The sequence below is a fragment of the Antennarius striatus genome, chromosome 22 (assembly GCF_040054535.1).
Source record: "Antennarius striatus isolate MH-2024 chromosome 22, ASM4005453v1, whole genome shotgun sequence".
Classification (NCBI taxonomy): domain Eukaryota; kingdom Metazoa; phylum Chordata; class Actinopteri; order Lophiiformes; family Antennariidae; genus Antennarius; species Antennarius striatus.
Window position 1 is genome coordinate 14,244,071 of NC_090797.1, and position 16,818 is coordinate 14,260,888.

The following is a 16,818-nucleotide window of genomic DNA, read 5'->3' on the forward strand; positions in this document are numbered from 1 at the left end:
ATTAACTCTGACATCATCACACCATTTTGCTGACAGAAGTCACATTTTCTTCTCTATCCTCTTCTCTGCCATCTATTGCCATCTCTACTGTCCAAAATGTCTACCCAGCAGAAGCCATGGTCTGTTGTATATATCAGTAAAATAATGAAACTACTGCAGAAGACTGGAGGCCTGCATTTATGCTCTTACTAATTGGATAAAGAGATAAAAAGCTGAGATACAAAGACAAGACCAGGGAGGATGTGAAAAATCAGTTAGTGCTGCAAAGAAATGAAGCCTGGGAAACACAAATGAGCCCAAACTTGAATTGTACTAAATAACCCTGTAATCAATTTGGTCTATGGTGCTGTTACCATGCCAACATCTAGAAACCCTGAACAGTCTACTCAATAGCTACCTGATGTGTTTAGCCATGTTCCATTCAGCAGGTGTTATGAAATCAAATAGAGGAAGAGTGGCCAAAGTCCCAAGAGGAAGGATGCTGCCCTCAGCATTGTCATGACCACCGTTTCCTACCTTTAATGAGGGCAAATAACCATGTGGCTAAATGGCTGTAAGGTAAACAGAAAGGCACAAGTCAAAACATTGATGTTTTCACTACATGTTGGAGTTTTCACCAATTATTAGAGGCACCTCAAAATAATAAAAAAAAGAATTTGGGAAAGAAAAAATTAATCAGGTTATCAGCTTTGTGAGTCAATTTAATTCAGCTAAGAGGTGTAAAAGGCAAAAAGCTAAGGGACAGGACAGATAAATCTAGGGAACAAGGAGAAGGAGTGAGCAATGGATGAGTAGGAGGGGTTACTGAAGCCAGATAGAGAGACAGAAAGCAGAACAGAGATACACTGAGAGTAAAAGGAGCACAGTCGGAGAATAGACAGGGGTTTGGACAGCAGAAGCACCACAGGCTGTGTCTCTGTGCTTCAACCAGTCAAATTTGCATTCTAAAGCAAACTGACATCATGGAGCTGGATTACTGAACAGTGGACAACTACTGCAAGACTCAGGCTTCATCACCTGTGGGCAATACTTTACTTTTTGGAAAATTACAAAAGCCCTACAAGGAAGGAAACAAATGGACAGTTGGGAGGATCGCTGAGGAATGGTCTTTATATGGAGGTAAACTAACCCACCACAGTCACTAGCTCTGCTATGTGTTATGACAGGACATCAACATGCTGCATCATCCTGATCCTTTAAGTAGTTGAGCCCATTATTCAGAATCTTAACATATTATCTTTAGTGGAGAATAATAATAAATAAGTGACTGTCAAACAGCAAGAAGCACGGTTCTTCCCAAGATAAGATGAGCTCACCAGGAGACCAAGTCAAACAAAGCAAAACTAGTGAGAATGTTTTAACAGTGATATCCACCTAATGAGAATATAATATTTAATGTCATAAAAAATACACCTGAAACAGAAAGTGAGCATGAAAACATGTTGGCTTGTGTCTCCATTTGGAAACATACTGAATTATACCAAAAGACTGACATCAACTACAGTATAGGAAAGCCCAACCTACAAGAATGTAAAAAATAACTGGTCATAGCCACATGTTAAATATTGGCCTGATAAAGTTGAAACTGGGATCAAGCAGGATCTTTAGAATCAGCATCCCATGAATTCATGTTCCTAATTCGTGGGAATGCCATACCCAGAAAAAACTGAAATATAAGTCGTACGAGCTCATCAGAGTTTGTACATAAGAACTGGCTCAGATGCTCTGACAATAAGCAGCTTATTTAATAGAGCGAGGCAGTCTGCAGAGAACCAGATCTCAATGATAATTTACTGAAAAACACAAGATGACATCAAAGATGATTTAGTACACATTAGACAGATACACATTATTATTATTATTATTATTATTATTATTATTACTATACATGTGCGCAAATAGTCACCAAGACAGGTATTTGTTCACAGAAAAGGCAAGCTGTCTGTCAACTGAGGACAAAGGAGTTGAAAGTAAATGGGAGATATGTAGATTTGTGAGACAACATCAGACTGGAGGTGTTCTACATTTTTTGTCTTCCACTCTCTTTTTGCAGGAAAAAACATGAAATTGATGGAGAAAGAATGGATTAGGAATGTCTAATGCTTTTTAAGCAGTCTCCCAGGACCTCAGTCCTACATCTGTGACTTGGACCTTTCGAAAAACTTAGGGAATCCTTGAACTTCCACAGAGAACTTGGGGGTCGGACTTGATCAAGTTTGGTGGAACAACAATAAAGATGACTTCTTCTTTTTCTGTTGGAACCTGCTCTCAATTTTCTAAACTACATTATCCCTTCACTGTCCTCTGGAATATGAAATCCCAATCCCGACATAGGCTGACATAAATTGGTAGAGATCACATCGGAATGTTACCCATCTCCAAAGAGACAATGAGGAAGACAAAAATTACTTGACTAGCGGAGAGAGCCGCATTGTTCTGACACTGGCATTGTTTCAGACAGTGATGACGCTGAAGGCATCGGCCCAACACAACAGACAATGAAGACACATTGTCCATATGCATATTTTTCATGTGCATGAAAGCACTACAGCAATCTTATTGTATCCCATTGATGTTGCAACCCACCTGCCCCCAAAAAGGGGCTATTTCTGGCTTTTGTAATTCACAAGCTATCACATTTGCCTCAGTGGAGCCAGAATCCTCAAATCTAAAATTTGCCAAATACCTTGGATTGTTGATATACATGCCAAAAGAATGCTACGAATCAACTGGACGAAGTCAAGGGTGAGGTGTTTGAATCAGAAAATGTTGGGATGGTTTAACTTGGTCTGCAGAGTTCTGTGTGGGAACTTGAACTGCTTCTGACAGGGAGATCACACCACTGGAAGTGAGTGGTGAGTTTAGGCTTGACATCACCATTCATTTTATAATATGTGTTTTATTAATTAAATAATAACTCTAAAAACTTAGATCTTACAAGAAAAAGACAAAGGCCAGCTTCAAGCTCACTGGTCAAATAATAGATAACTCTTAGAGAAAAGAAATCATACAGTTCAGTTAATTTGTCTTTATGTGCAAACTACTCTCCAGGCTTTGGTTCATCAGGATAATGTACACAACCTGTTTGCAGTGGCAATGAGCACCGTAACGGTCTTTGAGACTGCCGACCTTGACACAACCTCCCCCAAATCCATCTATCCTGTCAGCTTCCAGGTAATTCTAAAGCATCCAGTACCATTTCAGATTAAAATATCATATTGTATAAAAAACACGCAATTGAATTTTACATTCCATCTTCTCCTTCTAAACAAAATTGCAATTTGGTCTTAAATTTCATATATTATGCTATTACAGCTTTTATGCTATCACACAGTTTGTGAAAACCTCTGACATCCTGAGGTTTTTCCTCATTTCTTGTCATGTATTGATGGTTTCTGCTCATCTCTCATTTGACATTAGACAATAAAATTTACTGAAAATAAGATATTTCTTTATTAGTCCCACAGTAGGGGAATTTCCAAAATGAACCAATAATAATTAGACACTGCTTTTGAATTGGGGCTAAACAAAATAATTTTAAAAAACCTAATGAAACAGGCCTAGACAAAAATGATGGTACCCTTAAGTTAAACTTAATATTTTGTTGTACAAGCTTTTGAGACAAATTACTGCATATTTGAACACAGAGCTGATGTGCCTTGCCAAAAAGCTCTTGTTTTGCCTAATCTGTCCACAGGACATTCTCACAAAGGCTTAGTGGCTTGTCACTATGCATTGTGGTAAATTCCAGTCTTACTTTTTTATGATTTATTTCCAAAATTAGTGTCCTCCTTGGTTGTCTCTCATGAAGTCCACTTTGGCTCAAACAACAAATTACGTTGTGATCTCATGCTGATGTACCATACCTTGACCTTGGAGTTCACCTTAAATTCCTTTGGAGATTGTTCATTCTTATTATCCGTCTCTTCAACCTGTCATCAAATTTCCTCCTGTGGCCAGGGTGGCTACAGTCCCGTGGACACATTATTCAAACTTCTGAATGTGTGCAGCTGCAGTCACAGGAGCATCAAGCTGCTTGAAGATGGTCTTATAGCCTTTACTTTTAAAATGCTTCTCTATAATTTTCTTTCTAATCTCCTGAGACAACTCTGTGCATTGCTTCCTGTGGTCTATGTTCAGTGTGATAAATATCATGTCACCAAACAGCAGTGACTACTTGTCAGCCTTTAGATGGGCAAACTGAGTAGAGGCCACATCTTATCAAGTCCTGATGGTCAAATTATGTTCAATCTTTTCTAGGGGTACCATCACTTTTGTCTGGGCCTTTTTGATTAGTTTGGTTTTTGACATTATTCTGTTGAACCACGATTCAAAAGCAATGTCTGATTGTAAATGGCTAATTGTCCACAATTTCTATTTTTTATTACTTTTGACAGTTTTGAGTTTCAGTAACCACTGTGGGTTTTTCTTACATTAAAAACACAATACTACCAATTTTGTGCACATGTCTATGTTATAGATAATCCAAGTAAAAATCAAATAATCCACATTATTCATCTCCAATGAGATAAAAAGTCACTGATAATAACCACAATGTTCTCTCTGTTGGAAGGTTTCTCTAACAGGCTTCCTGCTTTTAGAAATAGTTTTGGGCTTGAGTTCCAACCTGACTGTGCTTATCCTCTACTGTATGAAGCAGAATCTCATCAGTTCCGTTTCCAACATCATCACCATGAACTTGCATGTGGTGGATGTGGTGGTGAGTCTTCACCTTTATATTTAGATACTTTTTGTCAGCAGTAATTTAACATCAAGTGGTTGCATGCTGACATTTCTATCACCTCTCAGAAGGTTTCCAACGCACCAATATCATAGCACACATCAACCAAATCAAGTCCTATTTAGTTTATTTTAAAAATGTTATATCTTAAAGACTCAAAACTGCTGAATCCGACATATTGCCGAGTGGAGATCTCATTAAAGTTAAATTAGGATACACTTCATTAATTCAAAGATAGTAAAAAAAAAACACTAAGTGAAATACATCATGTTTAATTATAGACCCAACATAGTAACTGCTAGGTGTTGATGATACTGTCACAAACGGGATTAGGACCCAAACGCTGGACACCGGTGTGGCTTTTGTCCATTGTTTAATCAAGCAAACCGAAAAAAACAAGGAAACACAACAAGACTCAAGAATACACATAAACTAGACACAAGGGCGTGAGTCAAAACAATCTGGCCCGGAACCAAAAGGGAACCAGGCTTAAAAAGCCTCAAGTCCAGGTGTTGAGAGGAACCACAGGTGTGGAGACGAGGCCCCACCCACATGTTTAGCCCCTCCTCCTGCTACACCCCAGCACAGCAGAGTACCAACACTGAACCGTGACAGATAGTCATTTGTCAGATCTAATTTTTCAAGAACCTTAGTTTTAAAGATTTTTATGCTAAGGACAACACTGACTAATGTCAATAATCTAAATGCTGAAATTCTAAAATGAATCACCTTCACCTGGGGAATTATAAAACACCGTACTGAATAAAATCAATGACCATAACTTAAAAACATATAATTTTTCCTTTTAGCCATGATATACTGACAGTGTTGTAAGACACACGGCAACACTGCAGCTATAAGCTTTACCTAAATGGAAAAAAGTCTCTTCTTCTAAAACATGACATTTGAGAGATTAAATATAATTGACTGTCAAATGTCTCATTTTTGATCTTTCAACAATAAAAAGAGAATCAAAATATTTTGTAGGGTTATATTTTAAAAATGTCACCATATGACTTTTAAGGAATTCAATATTTTAGCAATGTAGAATTTATTTTTCCATATTACTGTAAAGTTTCAATTAAAATTGCGCCTGTTCACTACATTTTGTTATGCTCCTAATATCAACTCAACCTCTCTGAAATTTGTGGGTTTACATGGATCCTGTCACAACTAAAAAGCTGATAATCAGCAGTACACATTATAAACAAAAGCCATTAGAATCATTTGTTTGGAAAACATGGAAAAAAATGCATTTGAAAACAACCTGTATTTCTGACTTGTTTCTAGGTGTGTGTAGGCTGCATCCCACTGACAGTCATGGTGGTGCTGCTTCCTGTGGAGGTGGATAGGGCCATTACCTTTTGTTTCCACGAGGCTGGGGTCTCCTTTGCAAGTGTAGCTACTGCTGTTAATGTTCTGGCTATCACTATGGATCGTTACGACATCTCTGTCAGGCCAGCAAACCGTGTGCTTACCATGGGCCGAGCAGTAGCTTTACTAGCATCCATATGGACTCTATGCTTTTTCAGCTTCCTCATTCCCTTTGTGGAAGTGGGCTTCTTCATCAACACTGGTTCAGACCAGTTGAACCAGACTGTAGTGGTCACAGTGGCTCAGACAAATAACTATTACAGTGAACTGCGTCTGTACTACCATCTGCTGGCACAGATTCCAGTATTTATTTTTACAGCCGTGGTAATGCTACTGACATACTATAAGATCCTTCAGGCACTTAACATTCGCATTGGAGCCCGCATTCACAAAAACATACCGAAAAAGAAGAAGCAGCGGAGTGAAAACACTTTGTTTTTGAGCGCCACAACACACGGAGAAACAACCGACACTTTGCAAAGTAACACAAGAGTGAGTGCAGGGGGTAATGCACCACTGGGGATGCAGACATCAGTGTCAGTGATTATTGCGCTGAGACGAGCAGTGAAGCGCCATCGAGAGAGACGGGAGCGAAAGCAACGCGTCTTCAGGATGTCTCTTCTCATCATCTCCACATTCCTAATGTGCTGGACTCCAATCACAGTGCTCAACATCATCATACTCAGCACAGGCCTCAGTGATTTATCTGTTCGCCTCCGCATGGGATTCCTGGTGATGGCCTATGGAACCACTATCTTTCATCCACTCCTCTATGCATTCACCAGGCAAAAATTCCAAAAGGTTTTAAAAAGCAAGATGAAGAAGAAGGTAGCGTCTGCAGTAGAAGCTAGAGAGACTACACCAAACAAGCCCTTTACCCATAACTAATGGATTGGCCCAAGGAGGAACAAAGTCCCCTCCTGATACAATTAACTACGGTACAGAACCACAGTGTTAGCAGGGGTGCTATTTGTCGGATCAGCACATGGACATACTTGCAGTCATGAGCACCAAGAGTTGTTCCAATAAGCCAATGTTTAAATGTAACTGGCTTTGTTATCGGTTTCACGCCGTTTTTCATTGCACCTACTAATCTTTGCCACATGTGGGTGTGTCCCAAGTCTCCTCTCATTGTTGCTGCCAATCAACCAAAAATTTCACATACAAACCTAATCCTTCCATAATATGTACACAGGCACATTGGGTATATTCACGCCTATGTGTGTAAAAAAATTATTTGTGTGACAGTAAACGGAATTTTTGCATTGCAGAAAAGGTGTGTGTGTGTGTGTGTGTGTGTGTGTGTGTGTGTGTGTGTGTGTGTGTGTGTGTGTGTGTGTGTGTGTGTGTGAGAGAGAGCTGGGGACACTGTTCTGGATTTAAACAAATTGAAGACACACTTAGCCAGCGTGTCTGCCACAACCTCCTGCAGCTACATGCTATCCATCCAGTTTGCTTTTAGTTGGATCATTATTTATTTTCAACAGGACAATGACCTTAAACCCACTGCAGGTGTTTGAGGGCCATGTGAGGAGAGTGATAGAGTGCTGCATCAGTTGACCTGACCTTCAGTCACCTGACCTAAACCCAGTCTAGATGGTTGGGGATGAGATGGACCACAGAGTGAAGGTAAAAGGGCCACCAAATGTTCAGCATCTCTGGAACTCCCACAAGACTGTTAGAAACCGTTCCAGGTGACAAGCTAATGAAGCTCACGAGAAGCAGTAATCAAAGCAAAGGGTGGTTATTTTGAAGAATCTAAAATATAATACTTGTTATGAGTTATTTAACATTTATGTTCACTAAACAATTCTACATGTGTTTATTCACTGTTTGGATGCCTTCAGTGACAATCTACAGTGTAAATAATCTTGAAAATAAAAATAAAAAACACTGAATGAGATGGTGTCCAAACGCATGATTGGTAGAGTAAAAGAACATGAAACAGACAGCAGAGAGGAGGACAGACAGCAGAGAGGAAGAAAGACAAACAGCAAAGGCAAACAGACAGACAGCAGCACAAAAATGTGTTTTAGTATTTGTTAAAGCCAGAAAGTTGCAATTTTAAAATGGCTTTAGTTTTATAGCATGTCTATGATCTGCTTTGTTTCCCCACAAATTTCCCCACTGTGGGACAATAAAGGTCTATTATTATTATTATTATTATTATTACAGAAGCGAATGACTTAATGACATCATTATCCAAAGATGATTCCATAATGTTTCCTGGGGTTGTAGACTGACTTCTCAAAGCGCTTTACAACACTAGTTACAGTCGTGACATTCATACCACGTGAGCAGCACTTGTTCATCGACAGGTAAACCTTCACACTGTGTGAGTGCACACCAGTTGAACAGCTACTTCTGCTATGCAAATCGCTCTACCATGGTGTATTTTATTCAGATTTCTAAATTGAAGAAAACGAAACTGCATCGCTATTGAACTATTTATTAGATGGCCCTGTTTAAACCCCCAAAAAATGTTTCCAGAAGCTCATTTGTATGAAGCGTAACAACACAAAGCAGCAAAGCCTACTTAACAAACATTTGATAACAATCACTCGTCACAATAGAAGCCAATAAAACCACTGAGTTTGCTGCTGTGCAGGAGAACACTGATCCCACAGCGATGGAATTTGTGTGTGTGTGCATGTGTGTGTGTGGGGGGTTGGGGGAGGGGGGGGATTGGGTTCTGAAAACACTTGTAGTTCTGAACACAGTCTGAAATACTTAATGCCCTGTGATAAGAAAGGGCAGTGTGACAAACTGATAAGATAACTGGTGACAGTGAAGTGCAAACGCATCAAGATCACCCTTCAGTCTGCTGACACCAGAAGGCAACACAGCCTCCTACCCAGCCAATATTAGACACAACACAGTGAGGCTATGTCATGATGTAGAGCAGAGGATAGAGGAGAACTAGGGTGTTACTGAATGTCCCGGTATCTTTACCAATTCAATGTGTTTCCATGTTATTAGAACATTTGAATGTAATGTATGCTCGACACAAAGTCCTCTTCTAGCTCTTCTAACCTTTCAAAACATCTATTCCCCTCATCTCTACAGGCTGATTCAACCTTTCTGAGATAGGGACCTTCACAATCATTACTCAGCTTTATGTATGTGTGCGACTGCAAATGGTGGACATTTGTTTGAATTTCTTCACATCATTTAGTGTGTTCTAGTCTGGCTGTTAGTAATAGAGCGAAAGGCAGTTTGAACCAATAAAACGGGAAAACAGACGGGGTTATTAATTAATAAACAATAGAAATGTATTCCCAGTTACAGAAAGAAAAAAAGATGTACAGTAATACATCCTCCATTGCAGATGCCATTATGTTTTATCTCTATCACAAGGTATAGTTACATTACAGTTTTATCATGGTTATCATTCTGTTCATATTTTTAACATCTGCCTGAAAAGAAGCCACAAATACAGTAAATGCTGTTGTGAGAATATTATCCCAAGATAATACGATAAAACGTAGTTTTCGTTTGTCTCCCCTTCATGACAAGATTCATGTGTTTTACAATAAATTATTTTTTTAATTCCTTTATTAGGAGCAGTGGTATTATTATATGGATGTGAGCTGTGGATTAGACCTTCATAAACATTTATTCCCTCACCGAGTTCGTTGAGGCTCTGGGCAGCCTTGGTGATCTCCCTGCTGCCCCCTTGGAGCTGACCCTGGAGCCTCTTGCTCAGGTACAAGATTCGAATGATCCTCCGCAGCAGGTCACAGGCAACCTGGAGCAGCAAGAGCAGGAGGAGGCAGTGGAGCAAGTAAAACAATGTTTAACCAAAATATATCCCACTTATATTTAGAGTATTTATTATTACAATTCTGTAATTACAATACTATAATATAATAAGTTAGATACACTGCTGACAAGTGAGATTCAAGACCAGCCAGGGGCCACAGTTTGTGGATATACCTGATTGGCCCTTTCTGAAGTACAAAAATAGGGGCTAAAAAGTAACTTAAGGATCAAAAATCTGGAGGTTCACCTGGAAGCTGACGCAGTGTTTGCTGAAAGTTTCCAGACATAGAAATTTCTCATTTTCTGAAGATATTATTCATATTTTGGAACGGCAATCTATTCTGATCCCTCCTCCATCTTACTACCTTCTTAGAAACACACTGGTATTTATGATAATATGCATGATTCCCAAACGTGTACTTCAACAGGAACGCACAGAAGCACACAAAGCAGCACTGTTTCCCCACTGCCAGAGGGTCCTGGAACATTTCTTTGTGGAGTTTGCGTGTTCACTTGGGTTCCCTTTTGGGTTCCTCGGTTTCCTCGCACCACCAGAAAATATGCAATGTAGGTGAAATGTAAACTCTCCCCTGAAAATAGCTTTGAATGAGATTGTGAGTGTAAATTGCAGTTTGTGTTTCTATGTGCGGCCCCGCGGTGAATTGGCGACTCGTCCAGGTTGTACTCCTTTCCCTATAATGTCAGCTGGGACAGTCTATTTCTCTCCAGCAACCTGACCAGAATAAGCATTTATAGAAAAAGAGTGGATGAATGATTGTTACTTCATGCAGATTCTGCACTTTGACTCCCACATAAAACAAATCTCAAGATCTACCTTTTTCAGTTAAAATAATCAGGTACTTTCAGTCTTAAATTATTCAAAAAAAACAATTGGTTCAGGGGAATATTGTTCCTGCCATTTCTCTGCAGTAGTTTCTCCCATCTTCCTGATGTTTTGGCCATGACAGTTCTACTGGTGATCTGCTGTCCAGTGGAGATGTGACCATGTGTGTCTGAGTAAGGAGTGACTAGAAATCTTGACCTGGAATACCATTTGGTTCCCCAACTGCACCTGTGTATACCTCTTCCATAACATGCACCTGGAATCATTTCAACCACCATGGACTTTGGTTGTTGAGATGATTGTCATGATAGTTGTAACATCATTAACAGTTCTACGAAGAGGGATCTGTGGTACATAAAGCTGATCATCTGTGGTTCTCCCAGAGGTTTCTATTTGCCAAGTGTTTTTGAATGTTGGAGACATGAACTAGACCTTTATTTAGATTCACAGTCTACTGTAAACTAACATATTGTATATTAGGGCTGAAACAATTCCTCAAATGACTACTTTGACTATAAGAAAATCTTAAAAACTATGCAGTGTGCTGTGTTTCGCATTGATGGTTATTCCTACGCTACAACACACTAGGGCTCTGTGGGTCTCTCTCTCTCTCTGTTGATTTCCAAGCAATCGCAGAAAGCCATAATCAACAAGAGTGCGGGAGCTTTATTTTTACCTGAAGTCTGGAAAGCTGGGTGATCCTGCCCACAATCCTGTTGTACGGGTCAACAATCTTTGTCCTTATCCTGAAATAACCATACATGCAATAACAGTAAGCATTCGAGCAATACAACAAAGTCTTTGAAATGTTTAGCTGCACGCAAAATCAAGTCTGTCTGAAAACAACAGGATTCTGTCAGTGTGAGGTGTACAGAATCAGATAGTTTATAGATATTCAGGCAGCTCTATATGCATTATGTACCTGTGACTAGTGTGTTGGTATAATCACTATTTTAGTCTGAGAAAATCCTGAAACTTCCACTTAGGTCACTGGAAGCCTTAAATAAACTGGTGTCATCTGCATAAAAACAGGCCTTGATATTATTTTCACATGTTAGAAGTGCATTTGTATGTGTGTAAGTAAAAAAAAAAATGCAATAATCAAAACATTCAAATTTGTAATTTATGTAGCCAATATTTAAAGATGTTAACAAAAATATCACTTTTGAAGGGCTGTACAGTAATCCCTTGCTTTAGTCACATGATACTGTACGCGCACGGTATTGGCTGACAGCATCCGTGTGTGCACTGCGTTCCAATTCACGGTTCCTCCTGCGACTTTTCTTTAATACAAAAATGCTTTAAACAGTCGATAAGAGTGTGGGAAAAGGTAATACAGCTATAGGGTGGTTTAATATCAGTATGGGCAGGGTTCATAAACGTGTAAATTACCGTAAATAATAAAATAGTTGTCGCTATATAGCAAAATTTTATTTTTGCGGATGGTCCTGGAACACATTAACCGCAAGTAATGACGGATTACTGCATAGTTTCTGGTCAAAACAGAATTACAAAACCCTTCTAAGTCCCATCGAAAAATATATGTTGATTGTTAAAAATATGAACAAGCAGGTATTAAAGACAATAATTTGGGCCAGGTAAACATTTTTACCTGTCAACAGCTGCCTGTAGAGCACTAATTCTTGTCTGCATCATCTGAAGAACCCCTGAAAAAAAACCCACCACAATCTTTATCAATTAGTTCATTTTCACACTGACTATAAAAGTTATTATATATAAGGAATGCTGGTTCTATATTGTGTTAAACTGCAGTTGAAGAGGGAACCATTAAAACAGGTCCTACTGGTAATTCTCCAAATATTATCTCCGAAGTAGTGCCTCTTTACAAATGCACTGCATTCATTAGTAATTTCAATAATTAATGATATGCAATATGTTTTACCAAAACTGTAATACTGTGCTAGTTAGAAAGATCATGTCAGTAAAAACATGGTACTAACTTTCAGTAAGCATGACTCAAAACGTATTAATTTTATATTGTTCATTACCAACAACATACAGCCATACCATTACCCACAACTGTTAAATTGGGGAGTAATATTATAATGGGCTTTATAAAACCTTCATCTTGCATTCATATTTGGGTTTTGATGGCCCCACCAAGGAACTTTTCCTTCTCGCAACAGCCCGTTATAGTATCCTCTGATTTAACTGCATTCCTTGCAAAATATTTAGGTAAAGTTTTCCTGATAATCCTCGCTGAAATTTTCTAAATGGTAGGAAGCCACCTGTTTGCTCGACCTGATTCTGGCAACTCTAGTCAAAGTTGTCTGACCTATGATTAGCTCAAACTATAGTTGCATATCTATATCTATACCTATATCCCCTTTAACATGATGGCCCTCTCCTCTCTTCCCTCTGAGCTACACTACACTGCCATTAGTATTCACTCATTTGTCTTGAATCACATAAGAACGTAAAGGACATCCCATTCCTAACCCATAGGGTTAAATATGACGTCGGTCCACCCTCTGCAGCTCTAACAGCTTCAACTCTTCTGGGAAGGGTATGCACAAGGTTTAGGAGTGTTCACGGGAATTGTTTTTAAATATTCTTCCAGAATATTCTTTGTGAGGTAACACACTGATGTTGGACGAGAAGGCCTGGATGTCTGTCTCCGCTCTAATTCATCCCAAAGATGTTCTGTTGGGTCGAGGTCAGGACTCTGTGCAGTTCATCCACACCAGACTCCGTCATCATGTCTTTATGGACCTGCTTTGTGCACTGGTGACCAGTCATGTGTTGGAAGAGGAGGGGGCCAGCTCCAAACTGTTCCCACAAAGTTGGGAGCATGAAATCGTCCAAAATGTTTTGGTATTCTGAAGCATTCAGGGTTCCTTTTACTGGAACTAAGGGGCCCACCCCGGCTCCTGAAAACAAGTCCACACCATAACCCCCCTCCACCAAACTTTAGACTTGGCACAATGGAATTTAATAAGTATTGTTCTCCTGGCAACCACCACACCCAGACTCATCCATCAGATTGCCAAGTGGAGAGGCGTGATTTGTCACTCCAGAGAACGCATCTCCACTGCTCTAGAGTCCAGTGGCGATGCGTTTTACACCCCTGCATCCGCTTTGCATTACACTTGGTGATGTATGGCTTGGATGCAGCTACTCGGCCATGGAAGCCCATTCCACGAAGCATTCTGTGCACCGTTCTTGAGTTAATTTGAAGGCCACATGAAGTCTGGAGGTCTGTAGCGATTAACTCTGCACAAAGTCAACAAACTCTTTGCACTATGGGCCACTACATCCCCTCCCGCTCCATCAGTATACATGGTCTACCACTTTGTGGTAGACCACTTAGTGGTAGACCACTTTTTTGGTAGACCACTTTGTGGTAGACCACTTTGTGGTAGACCATGTAAACTGCCATTCCAAAACACTTCCACTTTTTTATAAAGCAGCTGACAGTTGACTGTGGAATATTTATGAGCTAGGAAACATCACGACTGAATTTATTGCACAGGTGGTATCCAATCACAGTTCCACGTCGGAATTCAGCTCCTGAGAGCAACCCATTATTTCACCAATGTTTGTAGTAGTAGTCTGCAGGCCTAGGTGCTTGGTTTTATGGAAGTGATCGGACCAGCTGATGTGATTATTTGGATGGGTAAGCGTATATTTTAGTTAATATGATGCATCTGTCTCCACCTCCTCTGCAGGTCTTCATGTCCCATTGGAAGAGGCAAAGGTCATTTGAGTTATCACCTGCTCATCTTAATTCATATTTCTATTAGAAGGGATTTTGTTGAACAGTTCTGTCCTCATGACGTCTGTTATATATCTCTGTCCTGGAAGAAGGTCCCTTCTCTGAGGCTCATCCTGTGGTTTCTCACTTTTCTTCTTGAGTTTCTTTGGGGAGTTTTTCTTCACACAAAATAAGGGTCAAAGGCAGTGCCCTGTCAATTATTTTCCCCGTAGATAGAACAACACATATTGCATCGCCTACCACTCTTTGTCATGCACGTTCTTTAGTGTATGTGTGTGTGTTTGTGTGTGTGCACGCATGTGTTCATTGAAAAAAAACATACATTAGAGCAGAGAAGTAAATTCTCCCTGCACACGCTCTCAAATACAGTTAATGGCACATTATATGCAGATGTGGAAATGTCGCTGCCACCTACTGTAGCAGAATGGTAATTACATTTCATTTTGTTACATTGATGAAAAAGCAAACGGTATGTTTGCCGAACACGGTAGGTTTACCCCCCCCCCCCATGCAATGATTGATTGATGGATTGTTTGACTGATTTTCAAAGAGGTCACACTTAGCATATCATGGTAAAATGATAGAACTGGATCATGGCATAGGTATCGATGTGTCTTTACCTTCGAGGGACTCTATCCCAGTTGCCTGAGAGAGTAAGTCTTCATGTCTGGCCACAACCTTGAAAGAAGAAGTATAAGTACATGAATGTGGTAGTTCACTATTTCAAATAGGTTTCTACATTGTGTAAAATAAAGTCATCAAATCATCTCAAATACTTTAACAATTCCAAGTGAAATATTTTTGTACTATACTTCAAATAGCATATTTTCTGTCAGTGAAGAAATATTTTAACAACTACATTCATGTCAAACAATAAATTGATTACAGTAATCAACCAATCATCCACATTACAGCAAAACAATCTAAGAGCAAGACCAAGAATTTCCAAACTCGCTTTAACTTTCAGTAGATGTTCTTCTTTACAAATTGTAGAGTTCATCATCTGGTGTGCTGAGTATTTCATATTAAACTTTTTCATTTGTCTCCAAATCTCTGCTAAAAACGACCTTCAGACAGTGAGTCTTTAGTGCTGTGTGGTGTCGAGTGGTGTTTGCTTTGTACTTGGCTGTGCAGCTCCTTGTCTAGCTGACTGATGCCCTGAGCCAGCTTGGCCAGCTGCTCAGCAATGACAGCATGGTGGATGGCCTGAGCGGTGTAGGTCTTCACGTCAAAGTCCTCTGTGAGGAAATCAGCATAGCACTCTGCACACACAGCAGAACAGCATCAGAACACATCAACACACATAATCAAACAATCCACTTGTGTATGCATGTAATGCAAAACAATGATTTTCTGCTTGTACCCTTAAAGTGTTCAGTTCTGTTCATTATTAATGACATCCCGCTTCAAAGCAGTGATGTATTGTAATTGTCAGCGTTCGTCTGTTCATTCATTCGTTAGTCCACCAAATATCTTTACAACCGCCGCTGATAGAAAGATGAAACAAATATCACATTACTCATGCGGCAAAGGGGATGAAAATGAGATGAGATCAAATTTCAACTTTTATACACTCAGGAACCGGATGAGATAGAAAGACGAGGGAGAAGCTCAGTGTGAGTAAGACTGTAGATCAAAGCTAGTGCTTTGATCTATGAAAGTAGGTCAGACCACTAGCTTTGATCTTTGGTCTATGCAAGTACGTCAGGGTAAAATTTTGAATTCATGGGTGTCGCACGATGTTGCAGTCTGTGACTACCTTGGTTCTAGTTGTATCCTGAGCTAACAGATATTAGCGCATTAAAGAAGTAAATACTCCACTGCCTCCCTGCCTGCACTTCACTTGATGACGTCATCTGAGTTCATTTGCTTTGTTTTTGATGTAATTTACAAAGTACAGTATAACAATAAAGTCAAACGCAGACACGTTAAAAATTAGCTCTGCATATCTAGTATCTGTGACACGACTTACTTCGTCTGAAAAATAACAAAAACACACACCTACACATAAACATATATTTACATCATGTGACAACGCTTCCAATAAACTGACGTACACATGTAATCTATTACAAACGCAAACATGAACCTGTTTTTACCATCTTTCAGAAGTGATTTCGTGGAAGCCTCCCTTCGATCCTCCATGTTTATACTTCCGTGTGTGACGTCATAACAGTGGGACGAGACGTGTAAGTAAACGAAACCAGTGCGGCGTTCAAAGCACGTCTGAAAATTAGGGTAATAATAGTTCCAAACTCGTACATAAATCGAATGCATGTTAGATTTTTTTTTCAATGACGTACAAAGGCGTCACGGAGGAAATAAACTAAATACGATATGTGTTTGAGAGTGAAGTTAACA

General features: G+C 39.6%; 2 protein-coding genes across 2 annotated transcripts in view; one reads left to right on the top strand and one right to left on the bottom strand.

The window, feature by feature from the left end:
* The window catches only part of cog5 (component of oligomeric golgi complex 5), a 40,451-nt gene extending 23,842 nt beyond the window's left edge, over positions 1–16,609 (bottom strand). Inside the window, exons 1-6 of the mRNA XM_068306899.1 lie at positions 16,557–16,609; positions 15,580–15,719; positions 15,078–15,135; positions 12,334–12,388; positions 11,398–11,467; positions 9,743–9,863 (exon numbers count right to left, since the gene is read on the bottom strand). Of these exons, the coding sequence (XP_068163000.1) occupies positions 9,743–9,863; positions 11,398–11,467; positions 12,334–12,388; positions 15,078–15,135; positions 15,580–15,719; positions 16,557–16,602 (490 nt within the window). The 5' untranslated portion in view covers positions 16,603–16,609. The remainder of the gene's footprint in view (positions 1–9,742; positions 9,864–11,397; positions 11,468–12,333; positions 12,389–15,077; positions 15,136–15,579; positions 15,720–16,556) is intronic.
* LOC137589371 (G-protein coupled receptor 22-like) lies at positions 879–8,059 on the top strand. The gene is made up of 4 exons (XM_068307094.1): positions 879–1,119; positions 3,052–3,174; positions 4,574–4,720; positions 6,032–8,059. The coding sequence occupies exons 1-4, from the start codon at positions 1,114–1,116 to the stop codon at positions 7,001–7,003; spliced, it is 1,248 nt and encodes a 415-aa protein (XP_068163195.1). The 5' UTR covers positions 879–1,113; the 3' UTR covers positions 7,004–8,059.
* Positions 16,610–16,818: the final 209 nt, after the last annotated feature.